The sequence below is a fragment of the Hemitrygon akajei genome, chromosome 4, assembly GCF_048418815.1.
Source record: "Hemitrygon akajei chromosome 4, sHemAka1.3, whole genome shotgun sequence".
In the NCBI taxonomy this organism is placed as follows: domain Eukaryota; kingdom Metazoa; phylum Chordata; class Chondrichthyes; order Myliobatiformes; family Dasyatidae; genus Hemitrygon; species Hemitrygon akajei.
The window spans coordinates 79,850,310-79,872,651 of NC_133127.1; the positions used below are offsets into that span (position 1 = coordinate 79,850,310).

Consider the following 22,342-nt stretch of genomic DNA (forward strand, 5'->3'; position numbering starts at 1 on the left):
TGAAATATATATACAGTAGATTCTGGTTAATTGGGACACGTTGGGACCGGCACATTTTGGCCTAGTTAAGTGGCTGCCCCAACTAGCGAAAGTTTCATGAAAATAGTTAAAAAGGTATAAAAATGATAAACTGCCATTTAACTGAGTAACAAGTTATGTATTTAAATGAAGTACAGAGCAAATTAGAATACTACCAATACCACTACAGTACTATAAAATTATGTATTGCTTCCTAATAGTTATTGGTGGAGGAATTCATCCTGTGCACGCTTACCATGTTCTTTTGACTGTAAATGAACAAATAAAATCAGTGCAGACAATGGACCGCCTTCAGTGATTACATTCTCTGCATCTTCATTTTCATTGTAACATTCAAGATGATTGTCAATACTTTCAAATTCTTCATGGTTCCTAAATTGTTGAAGTAGTGAAATCATTTCATTTTCACTCCTGGTCATTACTGAAAGCTTGAAACCGCAGTTTTGAATTGTCTAGCTGCTTATTTCTTGCCAACTATCAGTAACAAAAGTTACTGCTTTTTGCTCAGAAGCACTTGGAATTGATGCTCTAAACATGATGTAGTGTCTAACAGCTAGCTAGAAACTGTTTGGCAACAGTTTCCTCTCCCAACGAAGTGGGATAGTGTCCCAAATAAACAAAAGGAATCCTGTTTATTTTCTCAATTAGTTTTTGTTCTTTAAGAGTTGTCCCAAATAAGTGGCTGCCCTGATTAACCGATGGCCCAATTAACCAGAATCCACTGTATGAGGACAGTCTTTGTCAAATGCCATCATCTTATCAGCAGATAAATGAAAGATGATTAAATGATTGTTAAACCATACATATTCTAATTTTTAAATTCTTGTTTTCCTTGTTTGTAATTCAGTATGTTTGCAAAAAAGGCTGGAGCCTGTCAAGTATATGCTTGTGAGCTGTCCAAGACAATGTATGAACTTGCCTGTGAAGTGGTCGTTTCGAACCAAATGGCAGGAGAGATAAAGATTCTGCACATGAAATCATTGGATATGGAAATTCCGAAAGATCTGTCCAGCAGGTATGTTTGGTCATAACTTAAAATCTTTGGTTCAAAATTATTACTTCATTCTACTGACAGAATTAATTTAACCTTTGGCAGTCTTTCGGTGAAGTACTGCAACATTATTTAATTATTTTTTCCAGGCTGCATCCTCCAAGGGTTTGTTTGTTTTTTGATTAAAAGTGTTATTTTGAATTTTCAGTGTGTGCAGCTTGCTATTTCTTCATCTACTTTATTAGTTTACAAATTATTTTTCTTTTCATTAATAATTACAATAGAGGTAGGGTAATGTTAGAGAAGCACAGGCAGTTACTTGTATAGGTTAGGCGGAGGAACACGAGTAATGCATTGGATTAAATTATCCTTCTGACTTGTGTTTGAATACATAGGTGGTATATATAAATGCCAATATTTTGTAGTATTTAATATGTTGGGCCGTTTGATTTGTGGGGCATGTTGTATTGCCTCCTCTGAAATGTAACCGTCTGCATTTAATTTATGGGAGATAGAATACTGTGGGGAGAGTAACTCTCTTGTTTCTATATTTTCCTGGAACTAGTGCCTAATGGGAATAACTTCATTTATGCCCTTTGAATTGACCAAACTGTCAAATAGGATATTCAGACAGAATTAATTGCAAATGCACATTGTATAGTTAAGTTAACAAACAGTCCAAAATAGTATTACTGTACATGTCTGAAAATATTTGTTAAGCAGTTATCCATTAGTTTGTAAGAGATTTTAGTTCTTGCATAGGATGCTTCATAAAAATAAAATGTGGTTTTCAACGCATCTAATTCAGGCTTATTTTAAATGACAGAAGTGTAACATAATAGTGTTTAGTTCATTTTCTGCACTACAGCATAAATTGAGTTGTGATGCCTTTAGATAAATGTCCATAATTTCCGGAAATTGTGGTTCACTTTCTTCTTGAGCATTAAACCATGCCTTGCTCTGGTGTCCAGTCAACTGACTGGATAAAAAAATTCTGGAAATTGTAGAGACAACTCCACTTTAAAAAAAAATTAAATTAAAAAAAAAATCTTGAATTGGGTCTTAAAAAATAATTAGCTTGTACATTTCCCCAAAATGACAGACTGTAGGGATTGACATTGCCACATTATTGTGAGTGCAAGGTGTTGAATTAATGTGAATAATATGGAGATGTGACAACATTCATCAGGGATGCATGAGAACAAAAAAACTATCATAGATGCAATACACAAAATGCTGGAGGAACTCAGCAGGTCAGACAGCATCTATGGAAATTAATAATTAGTCGACATCTCGGCCCAAAGCCCTTCTTCTCTGCTGATGAAGGTTCTCAGCCCAAATTGTCGACTCTATTCCTTTCCATAGATGCTGCCTGACCTGCTGAGTTCCTCCAGCGTTTTGTGTATGTTCTTCTGGATTTCCAGCATTTGTGGAATCTCTTGTGTTTTTGTCCTGCTAGATGCTATATGCAGGACATTCATATCCCAATGGAAGCTCTTTGAGACTCATCTTTTTGCCAAATTGATGCATGGTTTTAACATTTTTGTCAATGAAAAACACAAGGTACATTTTTAAAAGCAAACACGAGGAAAACTGCAGATGCTGGAATTTCAAGCAACACGCACAAAATGCTGGTGGAACACAGCAGGTCAGGCAGCATCTATAGGGAGAAGCACGGTTGATGTTTCAGGCCAAGACCCTTCGTCAGGACGTCAGTACATTTTTAAAATATAATTTTTGTCAGTAAATCTGAAACAAGATGATCCATGGCAGGGGGTGCCTGGCCAATACCTCAGTGGTTATCTAGTTGCTCAAAATTGATCATTAGCACTAAAGTATGCAAAACTACTTGTATGCACAAATAAATACAGAAGAAAGCAAACTCAAATGTGCCTGTTTTCTAGGCACTAATTATTTACTTCGCAGTATCAGATAAATGTAATCAATATTTAGAGTATACAAGCAAACACAGAGAACTAATTAATGATAAAATATGAAACATGCATTGTCTGGACATGACAACAGGCGATGAGTTGCATTTCTTTCACAACTTAAAGGTAAAAGTGAAAAACTAATTATCTTTATTTTTTTGTAATGAGAAACAAAGAACTGTCAACTTGCCTCATGTCCTGATGAGGTGCAGAGCATATTCCTGATGTTGGTGTTATACTAGAAATCTCATCAATTCTCAACAGTATCAATGACTACTAAAACATCAAGAAATTCAAGTTGGGAAGAAAATTTCTAGGATTTATTTTTTCCACTCAAACTCTGAGAGAGCACATTTTATTTTATTTCTTAATTTTTTGGGTAATGTTTGTGAATTCTCTAAGGTTGAATATATATATCCTTTACCAAAACTTTTGCAGTTACAGCCATTACATAAGAACACCTTATTTTAAAATATAAATGTTGCCTATAAAATTGTGCTTTGAAGGAACTAACAGAACAGGTGTATGTTGAATGTATTGACCCTAAGCAAAAATCTCTCAAAATATTTCACGGTTAATTTTGTGGTATAGGTATAAGCTTGAAGAATAGCATATCAATGAGAATATTTGAGAGGTTAAAGTGGCTTGATCTGATTCCAGGGCAGAGATTTATCCAATGATTAAATTATGGTCCAAAGAAATGCTACAAAGTAGGGTCCATTAAAACAAATACTGTATTCTACAATTATACATCCAATTCCACTGCGGTGGAATTAAAAGGCAACTGAGAAAACAATATTTGAGACTATGGAAATCCAGTTAACTGAAAGTATGAAAGGTGATTGGCTAGCAAATAACTATAAAGGCATATTGGTGTTGATTCTGTTGATGTAGAGTCAAAAATCTCTGATTTTTTTTATATAAAGCTCGATTTACAACTTTCAAAGTCATGCTGATTCTTCACGATCAGACCTTGTCTATCCATATGCTAGTAGATCCCATTCTGATGAATTTCCTCCAGTAACTTCCCTGGTACTGATGTCAGGCTGACTGACCTGTCCTAGTAAGGATATGGCTTGTTCTTGCTACCCTCTTTAAACAACAGAACAATGTTAGCCACCTTCCAGTCTTAAGGAGTTTCACCAGTGGTTAATGATGAAGTACATATCTCCTCTAGGGCCTTCATAATTTTTTTCTAGCCTCTCACAAGGTCTGAGGATGCACTTTGTCATGCCCTGGGAATTTAAATGGCTTAATGTACTATGAGGCTGCAAGTACCTCTTCCAAAACTTGTTTCCCTTGTCTCTTGAGCTACCAAGATTTTGTCCTCAGCAGACAATGAGGAGAAATAATAATTAAAAAACCACCCACTTCCTGTGACTCAAGACAGGTGGCCCTGCTGAATTGTAAGGGGACCTGCTCTCTCCCTAGCCACCCTTTTACACTTAATATAGCTATAACGCCTTACCTGACAGTACCAACTCTTTGACCTTTTAATTTCCTCCTTAATAGTATTAATTTTTTTTATATAGTTGTCGTAGAATTTGCTCAATCCTGACCTTCTAAACCCAATATATGTTTCCTATTTTCCTTGATCAGAACCTCAATATCTCTTGTTAGTCAAGAACACCAAAACTTGCCAGTTTTATCCTTCACACTAAAAAGAGCATGCTGCCCCTAGGCACTTGATATCACACTGTTAAAGGTCTCCCACTTGTTGTTCATTCCTTTCCCTTTAAACGGGCACACTTAATCAGCTTCTGCCAGATCCTGTTCAATTACCCTGAAATCAGCTCTGTTTTAGTTTAGGAGCAGCCTGTTTTGTTTAGTTTGTTGTTCAGTCATTAAGTTGAGTCTGACTCTTTGCGACCTAATGGATTCCTGCACACCAAGCTGCCTTGTTGGAAACTGCCTCTCTGAGGTCCCCCAAGGTCATATACATTGAGTGATATTATCTACCCATCGTAGCCTCTGTTGTCCTCTCCTTCTTTTACCTTCTGTTTTACCTAACATGAAAGTCTTCTCCAAGGGATCCTGTCTTCTTATGATGTGGCCAAAATATTTGAGCTTTAGTCTCATAATCAAGCCTCCTAGTGAGCAGTCTGGCCTATTTCTTCAAGTATTGACTTGTTGGATCTTCTTGCTGTCCAGCAAACTCTTTAACTCTTTCCTCCAGCATCCATGTTTCTTCTTTATCCAGCCTTACAGTCCAGCTCTCACAGCTATACATCCATTACCATCTCAAAGCTAATAGATTTATGGTGACTGACGCCAAAGTTCTCCTTGATTGTCACTTTCCGTTACTTGCCTTCCCATATTCCCTAAGAGGATGTCCAGTATTGCACTATCCTCAGTAGAGACCTCTATATACAGACTCAGGAAACTTTCCAGAATGCATTTCACAAATTCCACCCTACCCAGGCTCTTAATGTTCTGGGTGGTCTAGTCAATTCCAGGGAAATTAAAATCTCCCACTTAAACAAACTGATTATTCTTACAATTATGAGCAGTTTCTCTACAACTGAACTATTCAAGTCCCAGTTGACTGTTTTTGGGGGAAGGGTTGGGTACTATAATATGGCCCCACAAGAGTGACCTTCCCTTTGAAAAATTAGACATATTTAGAAACAAGATATGTATCCAAGCTTTGAAATATCTTCATTTTGCCAGAATATGAAAATAGTCCATGTTGATGGGGAGATTTTGATGTGCTTGATTCGAATTGTATGTAGAGACTGATTTTTAAATAGTTGAATGTACTTATTCAAAGTGTAATTTAAGAGAACAGGTAATGCAGTCTGTTTTGCAGTTAAGAGAAGCAGTGTACGTCATCAGCAAGAATGCTTATCAGGATATGACTAACACAGCAATTTTGTGTGTTGTTCCAGGACATTTCATTTAAGCCTGACATAAATATTGAGTTGCTTTCTAAACTTTTTTTTATCATTTTCATCATTGTCATTGCTCCAAATTGGAGCTCCATACGGCATTTCATTCCAGCATTCCAGTGCTGGCATTAATGAATACTGTCTTAATGCAGAGGAAAGAAGAGAATGTGTCAGTTCTTTTAAATGCATGTGACTCATAGTTTTCTTTTAAGTTCCTTAAGAATGTATGCAAACATTTATTGCTGAAAGCTCTGCAAAAAGTAGTGGATTCGGTCCAGGACTTCATGGGTAAAGCCCTCCCAATCATTGAGGACATCTATATGAATTGCTGTTATAGGAAAGCAGCATCCATCATCAGAGTTCTTCATTATCCAGGCCAGGATCTTTTCTTGCTACTGCCATCAGTTAGAAGGTACAAGAGCTTCAGGACTCACACCACCATGTTCAAGACTAATTACTGCTCCTCAACCATCAGGCTCTTGAACAAAAGGACTCTTTCTATTTCTGGTGATCCACAACCGATATTCTCACTTAAAGGATCTTTATTTTATTATTTCATTCTCATTATTTATTGCTATTTATTTATATTTGCATTTGCACAGTTTATTGTCTTCTACACTCTGGTTTATCTTTTGTTAATCTTGTTATAGTTACTACCGTAGATTCCGGATTATAAGCCGCTACTTTTCCCCCACATTTTGAACAGCTTTGAACTCTGCGGCCTTTAATCCAGAGCGGCTAATACATGGTTTTTCTTCATGCCGCCTCGTAAACATTTTGCCTCGTAACAGTAGACCAATAAAATTGATGAGTAGTTCACAGAGGTCCAATGAAATTGTACGATAAATCAAGCGCACTTTCACAATTAAATTATTGTAAATCAGTCATTTGTACTCCCCCTCATCAACATGGAAAACACTCGAAGAAAAGCATTGTGCTGCCTTTATGGCAGTTACTTAGTTTATAATATTTTCGCTTAGTAATTCATTTGTTAGTTAAAGTTAGAAGTGTTTTAACTACCGGGTATATTTGTTTTCTGTACTACATCACTATGCTATGACGTCACACCCGGTTTCGCCACGTCTTGTGGGATATATACGGGAAGGTGGGGGCATTACGCGAGCGCATCAGACCCGATTAGACCCGATCGCGTTACGCGAGCGCATCAGACCCGAGCGAAAACGCTGCTTTTAAGTTAAAGGCGATCAATAACTTTTCCTGGTAGGCTGCAGTATATATATTTTTACCAGTCGCTAGGAGATATTGGAATGTTGTTCGTGCTGTTCAGTAAAAAAGTATATGCAACGTAATTTGTGTTACCGATACGTATGTATATTTAAAAGTAGCTGTGCGGCCTAAAATCCGGTGCGGCCTTTACAATTAAAAAATTGATTTTATTTCTAAAATTAGAGCCAGCGGCTTTTAATCAGGTGCGCTCTGTAGTCCGGAATCTACGGTAGTCTGTAGATTTACTGAGTATGCCCACAGGAAAATGAATCTCTGGGTTGTAGATAGTGACATATATGTAGCTTGATAATAACACTTACTTTGAACTTTGAAAATAAAACTGAAAATTCAAATTAAATCAAAGTAATATTTCATCCTGATGAAGGGTCTTGGCCCATAACTTCGACTGTACTCTTTTCCATAGACGCTGCCTGGCCTGCTGAACTCCTCCTGCATTTTTTGTGTATTGCTTGGATTTCTATCATCTGTGATTTTCTCTTGTTGTTTTCTTTGTTATCTGTAATACTTCTGAGTCTTTTTCTCTGTTCTATGTTTCCAACTATAGATTAATAATGTAATTTTTAGTGTTTTACACAAGTTCTTCACATTATTATTTTTCTCCAGACCGTCTTGTCTAAAGCCTTGGTTTAAATAAACTTCAATATAATGTTAAAGTCTAAGATCAGATGAAATATATAAAGATATTTTTAGATTTCTTGTTATATTTCAAATGAGGTAGATAGCATAGTGATAAGCACAATGCTTTACAATACAGGTGACCAGGGTTCAATTGCCACCACTGCCTGTAAGGAGTTTGTACATTCTCCTTGTGACTGTGTGGGTTTCTTCCAGCTGCTCCAGTTTCCTCCCACTTCCAAAGTACATACTGGTTGGTAGGTTAATTGGTCATTGTAAATTGTCTCGTGATTAGGCTAGGATTGAATTGGGTGATTGCTGGGTGGCACGGCTTGAAGGGCCGTAAGGGCCTACTCTGTTGTATGTCAATAAATAAATGAAATGATTTCACTACTTCAACAAGTTAGGGACTATGAAGCATTTGAAGGTATTGACAATCATCTTGAATGTTACAATGAAAATGAAGACTTAGAGAATGCAATCAATGAAAGTAGACTATTAGCTGTACTAGTTATCTGCACTGATTTTATTCATTTACAGTCAAAAGAACATGGTAGCGTACACTGGATGAATTTGTCCATCAATAAATTAGGAAGCAATACACAGTTTTATAGTAGTTGAGTGATATTTGTATTATTCTAATTTGTTCTGTACTTTATTTAAATACATAATTTGTTACCCAGTTGATCTTTTTTAATCCTTTTTAACTAATTCCATGAAACATCAGCTAATTGGGGAAGCCACTTAATTGGGCCAAAATGTACTGGTCCCAATGTGTCCCAGTTAACTGGAATTCATTGTATACTCCTTCCAAAATACCTGATCATGGATAAAGTGATTTCAGTGTAGCAGTGCTATCAAACACGTCATGAGTTGATCAATCAAAGTGTTTGCACCCAGACCTGCAAGTTATATTAATTTAATGTAGTCATAGGCTGGAATAAAGCGTGACTTTGTATCATCTTATGATTGACTCTTCTAACTTCTGAATAAGTACAGAGCTTCCAATTTTGTCCTCAGGGTGTCGCTTGTTGTCACGGAGACTGTGGATGCTGGACTGTTTGGTGAAGGAATCGTAGAGAGTTTGATACATGCATGGAAATACCTTCTTCTGCCACCAATGGTATGTATTTTACATAAATGTGACCATCCAATATTTGAGTACTATAATTAGAATGCCAGTATCACAATCAGTTTCTTGTGTGTATACTTTTTCTCCCGGTTATTTATTTTGAATACTGTATGGCTGAAAATAAAGGGGTTTTTCAAGCTTTTCAGATAAAGTAAATTCTTCGATCGTCTTTGTATAAATTTTACACAATTATATTATGAGGCATTTCTTTTCCATCATTCATTATACTGAGCACATCCGTATATTTGCTTAAAGCATCTATGTTATATCAACATAGCATCGACTTTTTTGTGCCAAGATTTCCATCAGTGCAGTGTTTACAAGGCTTTCATATACGGCCCATCTACTTGGTGTGCAATGGTGGAAAAAGAAAAGATCGAAGCTTAACTTTATTTGTCACATGCCCAATGAAACATCAAAATATGCCATGCAATGCGTTGCTTATGTCAAAGCTACTCAGCAAGGATTGTGCTGGGCAGCCCACAAATGTCCCCATGCTTCTGGCGTTATCATAGCTTGCCCACAACCCTAACCATATGTCTTTTAAAAGTGGGAGGAAACTGGTGCACCTGGAGGAAACCACATGGTCAAGAGAAAGAACATACAAACCCCTTGCAGGCAGAGTTGGGAATTGAACCCCTATTACTTACCACTGGTGTTGTAAAGTGATGTGCTATCCACTTCGCTGCTGTGCTGTCTAAGGAACCTAAACTGTGTTACACCCCATGAAACCATGCAAGTACTGTTCTAAGCATTAACCCTGCACCCTGTAAAGTGCTGGTCTGCAGCATTTGGTTATGGACTGCTGCTTGCACTGCCAGATCAGCAAATTTTGGGTAGGCCATGCTGTCTTTTTTTAAAAGTTGGTCTTCCTGTGCTGCACATGCCTCAGTATTCATTGAACTTGAAAATGACCACTGCATCCTCATGGTAAAGATACATTTGTGAAAGAGATGGATGACAGTGTTAATTCCTGTCACATTTATCTGACGGCATTGTGCAGTAGTGTTGAGGCCCTGACTTGTTCTACTTGAAATATAATAATGGCAGTCAATTTGCATACAACAATACAAAAGTTTAAAAAAAGCAGCAGATCTTTGAAGTAGAAATAGCAAAGTAGCAAGACAGGTAGCGGCTTTAGAGAGAAAACCACAGTTAATATTTCTTAGAGCACTGGAAGTTCATTGAGTTGAAAAAATAGTTGCGTTCCTTCTCAACTTATTTTGCCTGTTCATAACAGCATTATCTAGAATTTGTAAATGAGATGAAGCAAAACTAATCTACTACTTTGAGGTTGTCTACAAAATGAATTTATTTTTGGGATTATAAGCAGTAGTTCTTGCAGATCTTCAAGTACTATTACTGAACCTCTTGTGTCCTTTAGAACACAATACAGATTAGAGCAATCCAGAATTTTCCGTGCAGAAATTTAATATTGCTGGTGATTCTAACAGAATTCTGTCAGCAGGTGGCAGTAATCTCTTGAGCTGGGCTCTGTATTGTGAAATTAATTTTGCTTCTTGCTTCAATGTTCATAAAAGGTTTTCGACACTACATTTAAAAAAAATTAATACTTGAGTGCAAAGTAATTCGACAATTGCAAGATCCCATAGACAACAATGCTCCTGTTTACTCGAGTAATCCCTTGTACCGATTTTGAAACCCAATTGTATTATGTTTTGAACATGATGGCTTTGATTTCTGATAATTATGGTCATTAATGTGCAGTCCCATGCAAAGCAGATGAGCAGGATTCTGTTTGAAGCATGCACATTCTGGCCATTAAATTCAATAAAGCATTTTTAATATCATGGAATTGAAAAGTTGCATTCGAGAATTTAATAAATGCTGCTACTGCATTATAGCAGCATAATATGTCTTTTGCATGGTTCTGCTTACATTATGTTTACCCTTGAAGACCAGTGGCAATGTCTATTGTTATGCAATACTGGAAAGTTGGGATGGCCACTACCATTTTCATCTAACTACTCTTAGAAGTTACTCATCTGAACTTGCAAATGGACTTGCAATAGCTGTTGCAATTTAGTTGTGTTGCATTGTATCAGATAGTGTTGATTTATGGTGCAGGTGATTCCCAACTTAGAAACTGTAGAACATCTTGCAGCTGACACATGAAATTGTGTACAGCCATGGAAAAGATCACAAACTGTACCAACTTCACATGTCAGATGTCAGACCCTTGTATTGGCAATGAGATCTGCACACAATAATCTGGTTGTGGCTCAGGTATTGATTTATATAGTTGTACTATAACCTTCCTGCTATTATGTTCTATACTTCTGGTAACGAAGACAAGAGTCCCTCATGCTTCTTGCTCACCTTGGGTAAGGGGTTGCCCTCTTAGAGGATCTTTGGACATGTACACCTAGCACCCTCTGTTCCTCAGTATTTCCTAGGGATCTTGCAATATTGTGTATTCATATTGTATATGTATTCATGAAGTATTTGCTAAATATTACTTCTCCAAAGATGCAGGATTAAATTCCACCTGCCATTGCTTTTCCATTCTTACCAACTCCCCAATATTGTTCTACAGCTGATATGATCCTTGTTCTTGTATTATCTGCAAACATATTACATGAAAATAATTAAAAGAAGAACATTTAGTCTCTATCCTAATCCCATAAGTACATCTCACTCTTTATTTGGTTATATGTAAAATATCAAATAATTTTATGAATCAGAGCTTTTTACTTCCAGTTTTGCTATTTGTCAGAGTTCTTGATTGGCAAGCAACCAAATTGTCATTTAATATTGTTAGGATTTGCACATGCTGTACGGAAGCCATCAGATGTCAACTGGAACAAGTAAAGGACCCATGTCACAAAGCACTCAGAATTATTGTGGGCAACTGGCAACCCAAAAGCCAGTGTTTTGGAAAGAAGCCCGGAGCTATGGATTGTTTTCCCATTATGAGTAGTCTAGTTCAAGATGCAAGTAAGGAGAGATGGAAAAGTTCTCATTCTTCTAGGATAATGCTCATGCTTAAATTCCCATGTCAATAATATAAAAAAAGACAAGTTTTTTTGTTAGATACATGAAGGTTAAGGAGAGACTAGACTGGGCATTGGACCACTTGAAAATGATTCTGAGAAGTAGTAATGGGGAATTAGGAAATGGTAAAGGAACTAAGTCAGTACTTTGTGTCTGTCTTCACAGTGGAAGACACTAGTAACATGTCAGAAATTCAAGAGGGTCAGGGAGTGGAGATAAGTGTAATGGCCACTAAGGAGAAAGTGCTGGGAAGTTGGAAGACCTGGAAGTGGAGAAATCACCTGGACCAGGTAGGCTATACCCCACAGTTCTGAAATAAATAATTGAAGAGATTATGGAGCATTAGCAATGATCTTTCAAGATTCACTGGAGTCAAGGATGGTTCCAGTCAATTAGAAAATTGTAAATGTGACACTGCCGTTTAAGAAGGGAGGGAGGCAAAAGACAGGAAATTATAGATTGGTTAGCCTGACCATAGTGGTTAGTAAGATTTTTAAAGTCAATTATTAAGGATGAAATTTCAGAGTACTTGGAAATATATAATAAGAATGAAGTCAGCATAGTTACAAAAGGAGATCTTGCCTGATAAATCTGTTACAATCCTTTGAAGCAACAAGTAGGTTAGACAAAGGAATGCTGTTAGATACTATCAGTGTTGGGATTGCAATTGTTTATACATTAATGATTGTTAGAGGACATATAATAGAGCAAAAATTAGTGGTAAATTAGAGGATTGAAAAGCTGTTAAATACCAACAAAAAGTCATCAAAAAGGTAAAGATGGAATATGAAAGTAAGTCAGTTAATAATATTAAAGAGGGTATGAAAAGTTTCTTCAGATACATAAATTGTCAAGGAGAGGTGAGAGTGGAATTGGACTGCTGGAAAATGATGCTGGAGAGTAATGAGGGACAAGGAATTGGCGGACAAATTGAAAAAGTAATTTGCGGTTGTCTTTACAATGGAAGACACTAGCAGTATAGTAGAAGTTCCAGGTGTTATAAAGTCTATGAAGTTACTATTACCAGGGGGAAGGTTCTTGCGAAACTGAAAGGTCTGAAGGTAAATAAGTCATCTGGACCAGATTATATACATCTCAAGATTCTGAAAGAGGTGGCTGAAGAGATTATGGAGGCATTTGTAATGATCTTCCAAGAATCAGTAGATTCTGGTATGGTTCTGGAAGACTGGAAAATTGCAAATGTCACTCCACTCTTCAAGAAGGAAGAAAGACAGGAGAAAGGACATTACAGGTGAGCCAGTCTGATCTCGGTGGTTGAGAAGATGTTGGAGTTGATTGTTAAAGATGTGGTTTCTGAGTACTTGAAGGCACATGATAAAATCTTGTCTGCATTACATGACTTACTCAGGAGAAAATCTTGTCTGACAAATCTGTTAGAATTGTTTGAAGAAATAACAAGCAGGATAGACAAAGGAAAATTGATTGATGTTGTGTACTTGGATTTTCATGGATAAAGCAGTGGATGACTGGTAGGAGTCATAGAGTGGAAATAAAGGGAGCCTTTTCTAGTTGGCTGCCAGTGACTAGTGGTCTTCCACAGGGATCTGTTGGGACTGATACTTTTTAAGTTATATACAGGTAGCCCCCGAGTTACGAATGTCCGACTTACAGACAACTCATACTTACGAACCGAGGAAGGAAACCGCCGTCCACCATTTTAAGTCATTGCCTTTGACATTGTGTTGAGTGTTTAACTTTGTATTTGGCTTAAATTTTTCTTAGCAAGATTCACCCTGACCCCGCCCCCCCCCCCCCCCCCCCCCCCGGTTCCGGTCGACCAGTGGCACAGTGAGGTCAGCGCCAGGCTGGAGAATGGAGGTTCCCGAGTTCGATCTAGTGACAGACTGCTCCCGTGCCGGGTTGATGTCGACCTTGTAAAAAAAACACTGCCACCTCCAGTTTAAATTCCCTTGCGGAATATTTTGGAGGATCAAATACCCAATCCCAGCACAGCCCCCACTTGTCCCATTTAATGTGTCTCAGTGCAGACCCGGGGAATTCAGTGTGGTGGTCCTTAGGACCCAGTAGACCTCGAGAGCCAGCAGAGTTCGGGACCCGCTGCCCACAGTGTTTCTGTTCCATTGATGGGAAGCGATCGCGATTGAAAATAAAGTGGAAATAATAAAGCATTTGGAAAGAGGTGAAACTCCATCGGTAATTGGAAAATCGTTAGGCTACAGTTGGTCAACAATCGGAACAATTTTAAAGGATAATGGATAAAGTGAGAATAATGGAGCATGTGAAAGGCCCTGCCCTGATGAAAGCTACAATTATTACTAAGCAACGCAGTGGTTTAATTATTGGAATACATATGTTTCTTAAGTGTTTTATATGCATAGAAAGGTAAAATATATACTATATACTAAGACAAAAGTTTGACTAACTGACGCTCAATAATACCAGATGTACTTGTTCCAACTTGCGTACAAATCCAACTTAAAGACAGACTCAGGAACGGAACTCGTACGTAACCCGGGGACTGCCTGTATCAGTGACTTGGATGATGAAATTGATGGCTTTGTTGGAAAGTTTACAGACAATACGAAGATAGGTGAAGGGGTGGGCACTTTTGAGGATATTGAGAGGCCACAGAAGGACTTGGACAGATTAGGAGATTGGGCAAAGTGGTGGCAGATGGAATAGAGTGACGGGAAGTGTACGGTCAGGCACTTGGTAGAAGAAATAAAAGGGTTGATTATTTTCTAAATGGAGAGAAAAAGCAAAAATCTGAGGTACAAAGGGATTTGTGAGACCTTGTGCAGGATTCCCTAAAGTTTAATATGCAGGTTGAGTCTGTGGTGAGGAAGACAAATGCGATATTAACATTCATTTCAAGAGGTCTAGAATATAAAAGCAAGGATGTATTGTTGAGACTTTATAAAGCACTGGTGGGGCCTCACTTGGAGTATTGTGAGCTATTTTTGGCCCATTATCTTAGAAAGAATTTGCTGAAACTGGAGAGGGTTCAAAGGATGTTCACAAAAATGATTGCAGGATTGAAATAGCTTGTCGTATGAAGATCGTTTAATGGCTCTAGGCTTGTATTCACAGAAATTCAGAAGAATAAGATGTGACCTCATTGAAACTAATTGAATGGTGAAAGGTCTTAATAGAGTGGATGTGGAGAGGATGTTTCCTATGGTGGGAGTGCATAAGACCAGAAGACATGTCCTCGGAATAGACGGGCATCCTTTTACAGCAGAGTTGAGGAGGAATTTCTTCAGCCAGAGAGTGCTGATTTGTGGAATTTGTTGCCACAGGCAGCCGTGGAGGCCAAGTGTTTAAATATATTTAGGGCCGAGGTTGATAGATTCTTTTCAGCAGAAAACACAATGCAATTTAATTATGTTTCAAATTTTACACTTTGCCCATCAATATTATGATGCATGTTTAAATCAGTCTTTGCCTTTCATTGGCATAATAAAATTAAGAGAAATATATATAGATATATAACTTCACATCTCCAAATAGGGCATGGAATGCATACAAAAGAAATTTATAATTTTTTACTTCTGTTGTTATCAAGAGGTAAAGTTGCAATCATACGAAGAAGGTATAACACAAAGATTATATTTGTGATCTCTATTTCTCTCAACAATATTTTTATTGTTTTTTTAAAATAAAGAGAACATAGTGTAAAGGAGAATTGTGCAGTGCATAACAAGTGTATCAAATGTACAATTCACATTCATGAAGGAGATGCACCCATAGTACAAACATTATCGCCCTACCCCTTCCAGTCCCCAAGTCATCAATGCATTGGCAAAAAGGGTTAAACAGAACCTTTGTCCCCTCAGAGCTGCATTGGTATAGAGGTGTATTTTTCTAATAGATAGGCTGTTGTATGATAACAAATCTGAGTCCAAAGAGCTTTACTGGAAAATGCTGGAGGTCAGGGATTTATGTACTGAGGAAAGGGAGAAAGAATGGACCTTTAGTCTGGCTGGGAATTTTTAAAATATTCAAGAAAGGGTCCCCACACCTTTTGGAACTTTATTTCCGAATTGAGGATTGAGTAGTGGATCTTCTCAAGGTGTAGACTGGACATGATGTCCCTGAGCCACTGAGTGTGGGTGGGCGGGGCAGCATCCCTTCACTTGAGCAAAACTGCCAACAGAGAGGCAAAAGACAGTGTGCAATGTTTAGTCAGACTTTGGTGTCCCCCTCTCCGGAGGAAGGTTGATAGACTCTTGATTGGTCAGGGCATGAAGGGATATGGGGGAAAGGCAGGAGGTTGGGGCTGAGAGGAAAAATGGAATCAGCCATGATGAAATAGAGCAGATTTGAAGGGCCAAATGGCCTAATTCTGCTTGTATATCTTATGGTCTTAGTGTCTTTGTGGGAAGAAAGTGGGAAAATGGGATTGAAAGAAAAAATTAGTCATGATTGAATGGAGAAGTAGACTAGATTGTCCAAAAGGTCAAATTCTGCTCCTATATTTCAAGGTCTTATTTTCCATTACCCATTGCTGTCTATCTTTTGGCAGAATCAAATATTTACTTATTTCTAGAATTGAACTGAAAAGTGCATGTTAAGGTGTTCTTGTTGGTATGCTAAAATTCATATTTTTGTCTGAGGATCTTTGGAGGAATACGGTGGTGGTTGCTTCACATGTAAACTCTGTACAACCCAGGAAGGTATCTCAAAGGTATTGTTTCAAAAAATAAGGATGTCCTTTGAAATTATTGATCCTTTGTCAATACTTGAGAGTTCTGGTGATGTCATCTTCAAAATATCTCCGTCTAAGAGGCGAAGGGAAATCCTGAGCATCATTCTTTATCACTGACCTCAAAATCCCATGTACGTCACTAACTTTTTTTCTGTACCATTCACACTTCCAGGGAACTTGATTGGAAAGCTTTTTCTGTTTGATGTGTTTTGTTCTAGTCTTAGATTTCTATGAATGTTAATGCCAAATCTTAACATAGTAGTCACTATGTTAAATCTGGACTCTATACTGAGGAATCTCTTTTTCTGATCCTTTATCATGTCAAAAATATAATTGTACAATTTGTCCCACATCTGAAGGCTCCATTCACTTATTTTTGCACTTCTTTATTCCTGGCCTTTCATGCAATCTTCTTTGGTCGTGCCTTTATCTGACACACCACAAAGAATGGCATTCTTTATCCCATTCAAGTTGCTTCTTAAAATATTCTTCTTTATTTCTTCTTTGATCTAATGTTTGGGCAGCTAATGTGATTTTTGTATCAAAATTTGAGACTGTATCTGTTAATTGTTTCCTGTCTTCCATTTACTGCAAGAAAATACTTGAATGCTTGCAGAGTAGTTTCAAACATTAGAAAGGTTAGAAAGGTACCATATAAACATAAGTCTGTTTTGTAAATTTATGTTGTCATTGTAGATCAAACTAATCTAATTACCAAACCCATCTTTGAAAGCTTGCTTTGGTTCTGATGACCAGGTAAATTGTCTTGGGAATGATTTTTGACTACAAGGAAACCATGTTTTTATGTCACCGCCACACAATTCAACAGGGAAAGAAACACAGTCTTGTGCTGGATCATCTAATTTTGCATTTGGATGTGAGTTATTAATACCTTCAGCTGGTTAATCCTGTAATGCACATTGTTCTTCAAGTGTGGAAAGTTTTTGTGACCATTCCTTTCACGCACTGGTCATACCACTTTTTACTCTCACAGGAATATTGTTTGGGAATCTTTGCCATATCAGTAGGTCCTTTACGTCTTGGCTCGTACCTCACAGTAAAATATAGAACTTATTAAGTGACTATGGGGTTTCCATGTCAACCACTTGGGCCGCCAATGATATATTTTCTTACTCTCCTTCAATTCTGGGCTTTAATGCCATTTCCTTTGGTAGTGCCTTTGATGTACTCTAAATTCTGACATTCTTTATCTTTTTCAAGTTGCTTCTTACAATTTTTTTTTGACCTGATGTTTGGGCTCTTAACTTGATCTTGAGTCAAAATTTGTGAGCTTGTGATTTCAAATCGTTCTGTGTTCTATTTGCTCTGAGAAAGTACTTCATTAATTCCAGAGTACTTTCAAACATCTGGAGGATTTGAAAGGTGTTACATAAACACAAGTCTGTTTGGTAAAATTATTTTGTCATTTTGAACCTAACTAGTTGAAGAATCAAATTACAAAGCTTGCTTTGATTCTGATGACCAGCTAAATTGTCTTGGGAGTGAATTTTGACTACAAGGAAACCATGTATCATGTATATCTGTAATGTGAATCATGTCACATTTGGATGTGATTTATTAATACTCTCAGCTGAAGTCAGCTGGTTATCCTCTAATACACATTATATCTTAAGTGTAAGTAGTTTTAATGACCATTCCTTTCATGCACTGGTGATATGACTTGCTTACTGTCACACGGTACAAAGAATTGCTTGTAAATCTTAGCCATCTCAGTGTGTTCTTTGGGTCTTGGCTTTGGCTGACGCTTGTACCCCATAATAAAGTATAGAGGTCTTAGGTGACAACCATTTAGGGTGAGGTATGAGTCTGAAAACTAATAGCATTTTTAAAGTAAGAAGCTGATTCAGTTTTTAAAAAAAAGGTCTTTGCACTAACTACCACTGGTGTGTTAGTTCTATTTTAAGCAATTTAAGCAACATACACCAAATTTGTTGCTGATTCCCTAACCCCAGAGTTCCAGACTGAGCTGTTGAAGTCTTGTGTCTCACTCAGCTAGAGGTCTATGATAAAATTTGTTGATGGATCTGCTTGCCAACCCAAAGACCATGAGATTCCAGGCACCTGGCAAAAGTCATGGTCATGTAATACAGAAATACCTTTGGGACCAGAGGGTCTGCATTGACCATCGAGCATCCAGTAGCGCTTTGCCCCCATTCTCATCAACTACTCCCACATTCTACTATTTATCTACACTTGGAACAATTTATAGTCATCATTTAGTCTACCAAACTTTGGGATGTGGGTGGAAACTGGCACATTTGGAGAAAACCCATGTGATATCGGAGAATGTGCAAAATACCATTGGGTAGAATTGGAGGCCAGGATTGAATCCGTTTGAGAAAGCTGAGATAGAAGTGGTTGGTTGGAAGATTACCAGCTTGGCGATCAACAGTTTGATCTGTCCACCTTCTGGCCAGTTACAAGGAACTTCACATGTTGCATGGGTTAGACAATATGGCTGAAAATTTATAATTAATTATTTTGCAGATTGAACTCTTGTTGTTCAGCCTGTATTGAATCTATAATACAGATCTGTACACATTTTAACTGCAATCTAACAAATATCTAAAATTATCAAAGATCTGTTGTTAATTAACCGACACGTACAACCTTTTCCGCCTCAGCTAACAGTGGTCTCAGCTGACAGGGTTTTCAACTTGCAGAAACTTCAGGCTACAGACAGCTTCCATTTCTCAAAGCAGTTTTCCAGCTCAGAGGAAGATGATCATGGGGCATTTTCTGTGGTCTGGCACCTGTATGAAGATGACGGGTCATATAGCTGAAACGTGATAAGTCAAGTCTGACATATTCACAACACTTTAATTGATCTATGGGTGCAGAAATCATTTGTGTTTAGCTACATATTACCTGGAAAGCATACAGCGGGTAGATTGCTAGTTTTCTGCAGTAGTTTAAACTTCAGCAGTATCCTGATCTGGGGAATCCCAAGCCACTTGCCAACTTATACCTAAATGATCTGGTATTTTTTAAGGGAGAAAGTCCGTCAGCCAAATAAATTTCATAAAAGTAGATTTTCCACTACTTTGATATTGAGATTCTTAAACTACAATGACCAAAAGTTGTCTGACCAGAAATAAATTATGCTTTATGAAAACTTTATTTGTTTTAATAGGATTTTGCTAATGTTGGCACACAGTATGTATGTCAGACCATCGTCTAGAAATTCACTTTCTCACCTTTTAGGTGGAATGATAGAGAGCACAATCACCCAATCAGATTCCTTGCAAGACATTATGAAATTGGCCAAATCTAAAAACAGTGTTGTGATGGTTTGCACACAGAATTGTGCTAATACAGAACCTGCACTGTTCCAGATGGGACCTCACCTAATTTAGCACCGCTGAAAATTCTTTGTAACCATCATATAAGGATGCTAATTTTCATGGCAAGTAGACAGCAGCAACACACCATGGAGAGAGTGGAGTGGGGGGGGGGGGGGGGGGGGGGGAGAGAGAGAGAGTCCTGTGTCTAGTTTTGCTCACCTACCTACAAGAAAGATGTAAACAAGGTTGAAGGAATGCAGAGAAAATTTCCAAGGATGTTGCTGGGTCTGAAGGACCTGAGTTGTAAAGAAAGATTGACTAGAATAGGACTCTATTCCTTGGAATGTAGAAGACTGAGGGGAGATTTGATAGAGGTATACAAAATTATGAGGGGTATAGATAGGGTAAATGCAAGCAGGCTTCCCAGTGAGTTTGGGTGGGACTACAGCCAGAGGTCAAGGGTTAAGGGAGACAGATGAGTTGTTTAAGGGGAACATGATGGGAATCATCTTTACTCAGAGGGTTGTGTGAGTGTGGAATGAGCTGCCAGCACAAGTGTGCATGCAAGCTGAATTTCAACATTTATGAGAAGTTTAGATAGGTACATGGATAATACGGAAATGAAAGGAGGGCTATGGTGCTGGTGCAGGTCGATGGGAATGGGGAGCTTAGCTGCTTTTGGCATGGACTAGATGGGCCAAAGGGTCTGTATCTGTGCTGTACTTAAAAAGATAATGAAAAAGAAAGAAAAAAGAAAGATCATCTGCTCCTATCCTTGTCTATGGCTATGCTAATAGTCAGAGAGTTGTGGTCACTATCTCTGAAATGCATACCTACCAAGAGATCTGTCACCTGACCAGGTTCATTGTTTAGTGATCCAGTACGACCTCTCTTCTGGTTGGCCTGTCCACATACCATGTCATGAATAATTTTGGGACACGTAGCCCATCTAAAGTTTTTTCACTAAGGTGTCAATCAATGTTAGGAAAGTTGAAGTCACTCATGACACCAACCCTATTACTTGTGCACCTTTCCAAAATCTGCCTACTTATCTACTCCTCAGTGTCCCTGTTAATACTGGGGGAGGGTGCTGTAGAATATTCCCATCAAAGAAGATAGACTTTGCATCACATGGATTGGACTTTAAATTATTTTTATTTGTCTAATTCAGGGGCTTCCCAACCTTGCTTAATGGTATTGGGTCCATGGCATTAAAAAGGTTGGGAACTCCTCATCTAATTCATTCAATCTCAGGGATTCTTATTATATTTCAAAGGTACTTTTTAGTTGTAAAGTGTTTTGGGCAGTACTGAATGGAATTTGAAAGAGGTTATATCAGTGCTGGTTTCCTTTTTTATTTAACTTCTAAATAATTATAGTTTGACAGAAGTACAGTTGTAGGCACTAATCTTTCCATTTTAATTTTCCCTTTTTCCTTTTACTTGTTTTTCAGCCAGCAGGGCAGGAAGGTCCTACAGAAGGATTTGGTCGTGTTATCCCATTGCATGCTGTTGTATTTGGCATGGCAGTGGAGTGTCAAGAAATCCGCAGACATCACAGGTGGGTTAAGGTTATTATTTGAAAGTGTACCTATGTTAGAAGCAAGTCAAAATGACAACATAGACTGACAATGCTCAACTATTACTTCAAACAACTTGTGTTTCTCCTCTACTTTTGGTTTGTTTCTCTTTAAATGAAATGATTTGTTGACGTAAAATGCCTCTTAACACCATCCTTAAGTGGCATTTTCTGTCAAAACAATAGGCTGATTAAGAGCGTAATAGATACAGGAGCAGAAGTAGGCCATTTGGCCCATCAAGTCTGCTTTGCCATTTCATCATGGCTGATCCATTTCCTGCACAACCCTAATCTCCTACCTTCACACCATATTCCTTCATGCCCTGACTAATCAGGAATCTATCTACCTCTGCCTTAAATATACCTAATGACTTGCTCTTCACAATCACCTGTTGCAACAAATTCCATAGATTCACCACACTGGCTAAAGAAATTCCTCCTCCTCTCCATTCCAAAAGTATGATTCTGTGTCCTCTGGTCTTAGACTCCCCTACCATAGGAAATATCCTCTCCACATTAACTCTATTGAGGCCTTTTAACATGCAGTAGGCTTCAATAAGATCCCCCCCTCATTTTTCTGAAATCCAACGAGTACAGGCCCAGAGCCATCAGACCCTCCTCATAAGATAAGCCTTTCAACCCAAGAATAATTTTCGTGAATCTCCTTTGGACCTTCTCCAATGTCAGTACATCCTTTCTTAGATAAGGGTCCAAAACTGCTCACAATACTTCAAGTAAGGCCTCACCAGTGTCATAACTCCAAGCTGAATTACATTTCTTCCCAAGAATTTGGCTTTGGTTGAAATGATCTTGTGAAACAATTTATCCCAATTTGTATTTACAGCTGTGATATGGACAGCTAATCTGCAAGCATTGTATTCAAGATGAAATAAATTTAAAAAAGCATTTT

At 37.9% G+C, this 22,342-nt stretch overlaps 1 protein-coding gene across 5 annotated transcripts in view; it reads left to right on the forward strand.

Moving 5' to 3' along the window:
• The window catches only part of prmt9 (protein arginine methyltransferase 9), a 59,982-nt gene that overhangs the window by 23,447 nt on the left and 14,193 nt on the right, over nucleotides 1–22,342 (forward strand). For 3 of the 5 annotated variants that reach the window (XR_012098649.1, XM_073042923.1, XM_073042924.1), the window contains 3 exons: nucleotides 887–1,054; nucleotides 8,733–8,835; nucleotides 21,308–21,414. Coding sequence is in view for 4 of the 5 variants with exons in the window: in XM_073042923.1 (XP_072899024.1) it covers nucleotides 887–1,054; nucleotides 8,733–8,835; nucleotides 21,308–21,414 (378 nt within the window). In the remaining variant the exon portion in view is untranslated. Of the gene's footprint in view, nucleotides 1–886; nucleotides 1,055–8,732; nucleotides 8,836–12,046; nucleotides 12,150–21,307; nucleotides 21,415–22,342 lie in introns of those variants that run through there. The other 2 variants (XM_073042927.1, XM_073042925.1) reach the window with 2 other exon arrangements.